Raw genomic sequence first — 9,464 nt, forward strand, 5'->3', positions numbered from 1 at the left:
AGAGTTAATAAGAATTGCTATAAGGAAAAAAAAAAAAAGAATTGCTATAAGGGAGCCATTCAATCAACAGGAGTTGAGATCATTTTTAAAATGAGCTCATCTTATCCTGATACATAGGTCTGGAATACCTTATTTGAGCATGATCTTTCACGTTAATGCCTTTATTACAGTTGGACAAAAACTCTATTTTCCCCCAAAACCTGTTGCCTCACATTCTTCTCAGCCACTGAAAGCAGCATATGTTAAAGCAATGAGGCATGGACACCTCTGGGCTTTCATATGCTGGCATAAGGGAAAGGAATGTTAATGCTCAAAATAAAGAAATATTAAAAACCCAGATACTTTGGAATAATATTCCTCACTACTTCATGGTTTAAAGTTGTCATCTTATGCTGTTAATGGAACTCAGATTTGAATAATAAGTGTGATTTTCTCTACATTAGTGCAAGAAAAATACATGCCCAACTTACTTAGAAACATTTGCTTTTTTATTTACACATTCACTTATTCTGCATATAATTTGAGTACCAAGCATGTGTTAGCATGCCATTGCCAGATATGGAAATAGTGCAACATTTGGTTAAAAAAACTATGCATTTACATAGTCAACTTCTAAAATAAATTACCCCTTTACACTTTACTTAAAATTACTTTTTAAAGTACATACATTAGACATTTATATTTACATTGCTTATCACATATTTGTCACATAAACATTATATGTTTATTATAAATGCTTATCAGAATACACATTTCTAGAAGCTAAAACTTGAGAACAAATTTAATACACATATGTATAAATATAGCTAACACTATGTCATGCAGATTTCTAGAAAGTGGGTAAATTCTTTAGAGATAAATCAAAGCTAAAAATGAAGTTTAGACAAAAGCAGTTAGGGAAGCTATATTTTATGATGCTACTTAAATAATGTGATTAAATGAATATTATTTAAATAATAGGATTAAATAAAAACATTATAGATAATACCATACATTAGTCATAGAAGAATTGGCACATTTATTTGTCCCAGCCGGGGGGGGCGGGGGGAACCTCCACAAGTGTAGATTCATTCTCACTCACAGAGTTAAGATACACAAAAAATAAAGGAAGCACAGTAATCCTTAGAGAAATATTTTAAGATACAGGAAAACTTTTTACAAAGTATGTTTTGACTTTTTACAAAGCAGCTTTGTCAGGTTACCATCCTTCATTAATTAACAAAACAGTCCCAGCCCTATTCCTTGAGTCTATGGACCAATCGTTTAATTTCATATGAGTCAAGTAGACTAATTCAAGAATCTGCACTAGGTACATGAACATCAACAATATAGATTTACAGCTAGAATATTTTTAAGCCAAATATTTTAGTTATTTGCCTTGAAAGAAAAGATAGATTTAGACTCTTACTCAAAATTAAAGTGAAGATAGCATGGAAATATATTTTTAAGCAGTAATCAAACAAGGCCAGCTTCCTAAGAGTCAGAGGTATAGTTAGAAGTCTCTCTGCAGTTATTATTTCAGAAACAATTCTCAACATGTGTGTGTACTTGTGTGTTAATATTTAATGCTGCTCCTTTGGCTTTCTCTTTATATATATTTATTTAGATACCATAAACCCCTACCGAAATACAGAGAACTGAATGCAGAATGATCCCTTTAGCTGACCCAACACTGCAGTTTTAAAGATAGTAACTGATAGCTGGTGAGGAGGTGTGTGGTGGGCCTTGCTTTTCAACCTTCATGGGATCCCTGTGGGCTCACCCTGGAGCATTACCTCTCCAAGTGTGTCCCTTGGAATCCCAGTGCCTACAGACTTATTAGTTTTATGGTTGACTCTCTTTAAGAAACACTTTTCATTATGCCCCCTGCCCGTTATACCTGAGCACATCAAAGGTTCCAAGAAGTCTCGTAATTTAATCTGCTTAACCTTAACTTGGTATTTCTCCTTTTTGGAACATATGAACATGCAGTCCTCTGATGTGGGTGCAGAAAGAGGTGCAGTCTCAATCAGAAAGGACCAGGTTATTCCCATTGTTATTTCGTGTGCCATATGCCATTCCCCATGTCCCCTTCCCCCTCTTCCCAAATAAAGGTCCCCAGGCAGTTAAAAAAAAAAATATATATATATATATAAATATAAATATATATACTCTCCTTCCTGCCTATTTTTTCCTTGTTTCAATATACATATCCATTATCTTTTGTAGATTATTTGTAAAATAAGTCATTCAGGGACGCCTGGGTCGCTCAGCTGTTGAGCATCTGTCTCCAGCTCCGATTGTGATCCCCAGGTCCTGGGATCAAGTCCCACATCCGGCTCCCTGCAGGGAGCCTGCTTCTCCCTCTGCCTATGTCTCTGCCTCTCTCTTTCTGTGTCTCTCATGAGTAAATAAGCAAAATCTTTAAAAATAAATAAATAAATAAATAAATAAGTCACCACAGTGTATAAAATTATATATTGAAAATCACAATTTCAATAAAATAAAAACACGATTTTTTTATATAAATTACATGAAAGTAATTGCCTTTCCTTTATTTGCCAGCCACATAATAGGATGATTTGTTTAAATTTAAGGTTTACTTTAGAGAATATCACTTGCAGTATAGAGTTATATTTATATAGTTATATATATAGTTTTATATAGTTATTTATGTAGTTAAGTAGAATTTATGTACATTATTCTATACCTTAAAATGTTTATAGATTTTTAAATTATAATCGTATTATTTTATATTATTATGTACATCACAGGAAATGTGCTGGTTCTTTTTTGTATTTAAGGTACTGATCAATATTAGAAGATCGTCATTCAAAAAGACTTTTTTTTTCGCTTTTGACTGTAGAAGAATATATTCCTGTTTACTTAAAATAACATGAGTTATTTTTATTCTTCATGCTGAAGGAAATCTGTGTTAGCAAACTTAATGTTTCATAATTAAATTTTCTATTTTCCCTATCCACTTAAACATCATTAACACATTTATTAACACTGAATTCAATCTGCTTAGATAATCCGTAAATCTGGCAGCAATTTTCAAGTTAATACCTATGCATTACATTTACAATTATTTTTACTTCAGATATGAGTCATTAATATAATTAATGTACCACTGATGAATTATATATACATTATTTTGGTGACTCAGTCATGTTTAAGTTTAATGACAAATGTCAATTTCAAATGGTGTTGTCCTACATTTTTCTTCCTGTTTACAGTTTCTTAAGAACAACAAAAAATATCTTATAAAAATTATGACATGAAAATCCAACTACTGAAACAAATTTTTAAAATGTACAGGTTACTTTGCTGAATTTTATGTGTACAGCTTATAATCATTTGGGAGGAAATGGAGAATTTACTTATTTTTAGGTGTATTTAGATGTATAGGCATTACTTTTCCAATATCTGTTATTGAGAATCTATATGTCAATGCCTTTTGCTATAATTAATTGTTTACTCTTAAAATTCCTATTTCTCTAAAGATTTACACTTTAAAAGTCACCCTGCAGGACTTCTGTGATTTCAGGCTGACATCCCCTAGTTTTTCACCCTTATCGTACCTACTTTCCTTGACACAACCATTGTTTTTGACATTCCAAATCACTTTCGGTTTTTTAAGCACACTATATTTTTTATAATATTGTCTTTGCTCTTGCTCATGTTTCCTTCCCAATAGGTAAAATTTCCTCTATCATCTTAAATCATAGCTCAAATACCACTTCTACTCTGATCCCTTCCAGACTAACACATCCCTTCCTCATCCCTTTCCAAAAAAAAATTAATCACACTTCTATTGTTTAGACATGTTCTGCAACCATACAGATAATAAAACACCCATCACACTGCATATATTCTTTTATTCATATGTCTAACTCCCTGAAGAGATGAGACAATGTAATATATAATAATATAGTTTGGGTATAAAACATAACAAAGAGAAAGAAAATGTCTTATTAATATGCATGTACACTTTTATCTGTATATACTCAGGGTTTATCAATATAATATTCCCTCCGTGATACTAAATCAAACACGCCCTGGAATTCAGTAAACATAACATCTTTTATAAAGCAAAAGATGTTTCATTGCGGTATTTTCAGGTATAATATACAATCTTTATACCACGGCTGCTTACACTTGAGAAATGTTAACTCCCTCAGTGTATGATGGCAACTTTTTCGCTGCCAGAAGTATACAAGACAGCAAAGGCTTGTACAAAAGAGTACCTTTTGTTTTTGAGTATTCCTGTTTAAGTTTACAAATTACTATTTTACTCTTTTCCAGTTTTATTGAACTATAACTGGCATAGAACACATGCATGTTTAAGGTGCACAACATGATGTGATACACGCACACATTGTGAAATGATCTAGTGTACAGCATGATGACTATAGTAAACAAATACTATATTATATACTTGGAGTTCCTAGAGAGGAGATCTTAAATCTTATTACCACACATGCACAAAATGAAAATAATTTGAAGTGATGGAGGTGTTAACTAACCCTACGATAGTAACCATCGTACTTGATATAGTATTGATTTTCTTTATGCTTTTGCAGGGGGAATGCATCAGCCCTGCCCTCTGAAATGAGAAGCTGATGGGATTATTTGAGTTGATCTTTAATATAAACTTTTTTTATTTAGTCAAATATGTATCTTTTAATTTCAAAATAATAGTTCTATCAATTTCTTCTGAAGACATTGGAAACACATTCAATTTTTATTACCTGTAAATGTCTTGCAAATATTCATCATCAGTAATGGCATTTTTTTCTCTAACCCAAATATCCTGTTTTTTCTCCTATGTTCTTTTTTATGTGAGAATTTTGAATCGTCCCACATGATGATTATTCCCTGGATGTGGTGTTGAGTCTCTGAGCACCTCTTAAAATGCAGTTCTCTGAACAAACAAAAATAGAACACTTCATTTTTAGTTGGAGTGGTGCAGAACTCCTGTCTGCTGGACCACTGTAATCTATCCTCTACCTTCTGCCACTTTACTGAAAGTGTTTCTGTTTTAATCTTTAGAGTCTGCATCCAATACAAAAATCTAATGGATTTTTCTTCAGAGCAACAACAATTATGTTACTTCACTTTCCTGAGGCAATGACAAGGTTAGTTACCCTTACATTTTTGGTTCCCTATCATTCTGATAATGACAATCTCCACATCTTCCTGCCGCTATAATTTCTTTGTGTTTTTCTTCACGTGCTTCTGTTTCTTTTTTTACCCTCTCTTTAATAGTGCTATTCTGGATTTCATTCCATATTCTCTCTGGTTATTTATCTACACCCTCTTATACACTATTTCCTAAAGGAAATTCAACCATGTCAATGGTTTCACTTCATATACCGTCCTCGATGGGTCCTTCAGAACCCTATTTTCAACCATTTATCAACTATCTCCCACTGATTCTTCGAGGAATGTTAAATCATGTATAATTTTCCCCTGAATAATTGTAATTTATTCCAAAACAGAAATGTGTGCTGTCTTGGGGCAGAAAGGAATCTGTGCTCTGTTTTACTCAGAAATGTAAAGGTCAGGAGAAGGAAGATTTTCCCCAGATACAACATGTCAAAAACTTGAATCCCCTTAAATATAAACTAGCATGATGTATCCAGGGTGACTGTTCGATGTGAGAAACCTGGCCAACTCAAGAAAGAGAAGACTTGTTACCATAGGAGACCAGGTCTATGGTGGGGGCATCTTTTGTGGTATAGAAGGAGGGAGAACTATCATGAGTTGACTAAGTAGCCTTCCAATCCTGGGTGGTTTCTGCTTTAGGTGTTTCACTTATATAATATTTCACTTGCTTATTCTTTTTGGTGATTTTGTTTCTAACATTTAAATTGTAAAAGCATATTAAAAATTTAAATAAAAACATCTAACATCATTTTCAAAAATTCTATCCTTAATCAACCATTAATGTAAAGTTCATAATTCAATAAATTTATATTATAGCATATATAGATAGATAACGTGTGTATGTATTGTACTATATGAGAAGTGCCCTCCCTTTTACATTCTGTTTAATTGCTCCAATTTCCATCTGATCAAGCAATCAAGGATTTATTATTATTACCTTCTCCATTATCCTTTACTGAAATACTTAATAGAATAGGAGTTTTATTCAGAACAGAAAAATTGGTTACACTTTGCAATTCTAGCAGGCATTAGCTCCTGGAAGTCTGAACCAACAGATGAAAGATTTGTTTTGCTATTGCTTCTGCTATTCACTGCTATTGTTTTGAACAGTCTAACCTTTTGTAGAAGGAACAGTGGTGCTTGAAACATGATCTCCTTCTCTTTTTATTTTTTTAAAATATTTTATTTACTTATTTATTTATTTGAGAGTGAGAGAGTAAAAGCAAGTGGGGCGGGGGACAAGGAGAGAGAGACAAGCTGACTCCCCACTGAGTGCTCAGTTCTATGTGGGGCTTTATCTCAGCACTCTGAGATCAGGACCTGAGCTAAAATCAAGAGTTGGACCCTTAACTGACAGAGCCTCCCAGGTGCCCCTCCTTCTCTTTTTATTTTTTATTTTTTATTTTTTTTAATTTTTTTTTTTATTTATTTATGATAGTCACAGAGAGAGAGAGAGAGAGAGAGAGAGAGAGAGGCAGAGACACAGGCAGAGGGAGAAGCAGGCTCCATGCACCGGGAGCCCGACGTGGGATTCGATCCCGGGTCTCCAGGATCGCGCCCCGGGCCAAAGGCAGGCGCCAAACCGCTGCGCCACCCAGGGTTCCCTCCTTCTCTTTTTAAAGTCTAAATTCAATCATATATTCATAATTTTTCCTAAACAAACATTAGCCAACAGGGAGTATTTGATCCATATCATGGTGAAGAGAAATGGCAAATTTTGGACTCATCTAAATTAGAATCCTACTAAAAAAAGATAACATATGGAAAATATTCCTGTAAAATATCAGGAATAATTTAATAATTTTTAAATATTTTTTCACTTTGAGATGCTTGGTCACATTTAGTTTATTCATGGCTTTAGAAGAACTGTTAGATTATATTTAGGTCTATATCTCCCTTTCTACTCACGTCAATGAACTTTGAACAGAATGGGGTCAAGGTGTTGAGATTAGTACACAGATCACATTGTTAGTGTTTTGGTTATAAGTAGAAGACAGAAAAGAGAATAAAAGTACATTTGAAAGATATGATTCTGATACACAATCAATTGAACCTTTAAATTTAATTATGCTCTTTCCTGAAGGTCTTGATAGAACAAGAACAATGTGACAAAGAGACATAAATGCATAAAATCAAACTGGGTGCATCTTCAACAGGTTCAAGTTCTGATATCCATTGAGAGACCCAAGTCAGACATCTGCTTCTCAAACTTTTTTTTCTTTTTTTCCACTCAAAAGTTTGCAATGAAAAGAAAATGTTTGACATTTATTAATTTGGTCAAATTCACTGTATGTCATTGTGCATACGGTATGCTCTTATATATACACATACACTTTCCCTAGAGCAAGAAAATTTTACCCTTCCTACTAGATATGATTCTGGCAACTGTCTCATAGGATTAGAAGCTACTCTTGCAGAAGGCAGTGGCATTTACAGGACTGAGACTAAGGAGAGAATGGTAATCACAATTCAGTGTTGTGTATCAATGTACATAAAAAATTTCCTTCTTTATGACATTAGATCTACGAGATTAGGAACAGAACTAATAGCCCATTTCTTTTTTAATGGAAATATTAAATACTGTTTTCATTAAAAATAAAATCCAGTGGTCCCTTCTAACATATTTTAAATCTTTTATTCTTTTTCTAATATTCAGGGCAAAGAATATACCCTTGAGAATATAAAATCAAAAGTATACTTGACTTTAAAGTTAATATAATGGTCCTCATATTTTTATTTCCTTTTGTTACTAGACTTAAAATGGAGCATATACTTATTAGTTAATAGGGTAGTTGATTAATGTAATTTTATATTAGATATTGCTTGTACATATTGCACTCTTTTAGCAGAGAATTATTTATTATGTTGTCATGTAACATATTGTAATATTTTGATACATTGTATATTGAAGAGTATAATTATTTTAACAATAGTCATTTTGATGCTGGCATTTCAGGTTTTAACATTATATATTTCACTTAACATTATTAACATTCAAGCTCAGGATAGACAGTAAATATTTGCGGAATAAAAGGAAATGAAAAAATATACAATCCAGTTGATAAACTCCAGGGGGGAAAACAATCTATAAATTTAGATTTACATTTTGTTTTCTTTTCTACTTAATTCTGGAAATTAGGTTTGCCCCTCTCATATACAAAACCATGATCTAGTTTGTGTTTACTTCATATGCAACCATATTTTAATAGAGACCAAATAAAAATCATCTAATCAAATATTATGAATATTTTTGAATTGGAAATTGTCAACATTTGTATTTCTCTGTCAATGCTACTTATACAGTTATAAAATATTTTCTGTATTTGGGGATATAATATTCACCTGTAGTTTAAAAATGCTCTGTACATCTGAAGGCTTAGGTTCCAGGAAAATAACATTTTTTTAGTGTCTCTTTATGTTCATTTAAAAGAGTATAAGCCAAAAAAATTTTAAAAATTAAAATATAGGCCAGAAGGAGTTGCAGCAGTAGCAGCTGGAAAGGACCATGGCCAACAGTGAACACACCTTCGTTGCCATCAAGCCTGATGGAGTCCAGCGCAACCTTGTGGGAGAGACCATCAAGCATTTCGAGCAAAAGGGATTCTGCCTCATTGCTATGAAATTAATCCAGGCTTCTGAAGACTTTCTCAAGGAGCACTATATTGACCTGAAGGACCATCCATTCTTTGCCAGCCTGGTGAAGTACATGCAGTCAGGGCCTGTGGTTGCCATGGTGCGGAAGGGCCTGAATGTGGTGAAGACAGGCCAAGTGATGCTCAGAGAGACCAACTCTGCAGATTCCAAACCTGGGACCATCCATGGGGACTTTTGCATCCAAGTTGGCAGGAACATTATCCATGGCAGCGATTCTGTGGAGAGTGCAGAGAAGGAGATTGACTTGTGGTTCCAGCCTGAAGAGCGGGTGGATTACAAGAGCTGTGCTCAGAACTGGATTTATGAGTGCCAAGTGATGAGGGAGCAGACCTCAGTGCTCTGCCTGTTCCATTCCCTCTCCTACCCATGAGCAAGGGGCCAAGCTCTTGCAAATCCAGTTATTTTTGAGAACTTCCTTGTAACCTGGAGGGGACCTCTTGGAGCTGGGGGTGCTTCCTGTACAGTATTATGGGGCACCATCAGATTAAAATGTTTCATCCCATTGTAGGAAAAGTAAAATAAAATATAAAGAGCAAAAGCCATAGTTAGACATGACATTTCTTTAATCTAGCAGTTCAGATCTTGAACATGGTAAAACATATGTTTTACAAATAAACATTCCTTAGCCAGTAACCTATCAGTCACTGACATGACTCATA

The 9,464-nt window shown here is 33.8% G+C and overlaps 1 protein-coding gene across 1 annotated transcript; it reads left to right on the plus strand.

The window, feature by feature from the left end:
* Positions 1-8,645: 8,645 nt before the first annotated feature.
* On the plus strand, positions 8,646-9,175 carry LOC483943 (nucleoside diphosphate kinase A-like). Its single transcript, XM_038529558.1, has one exon. It carries the CDS (start codon positions 8,657-8,659, stop codon positions 9,173-9,175), a length of 519 nt encoding a protein of 172 aa, XP_038385486.1. The 5' UTR covers positions 8,646-8,656.
* Positions 9,176-9,464: the final 289 nt, after the last annotated feature.

This window comes from Canis lupus, chromosome 1 (assembly GCF_011100685.1).
Source record: "Canis lupus familiaris isolate Mischka breed German Shepherd chromosome 1, alternate assembly UU_Cfam_GSD_1.0, whole genome shotgun sequence".
Lineage (NCBI taxonomy): Eukaryota > Metazoa > Chordata > Mammalia > Carnivora > Canidae > Canis > Canis lupus.

Bases quoted from the DNA above. Each gene is read 5' to 3' on its own strand.
- LOC483943 (XM_038529558.1), top strand. From the start codon at position 8,657: ATGGCCAACAGTGAACACACCTTCGTTGCCATCAAGCCTGATGGAGTC.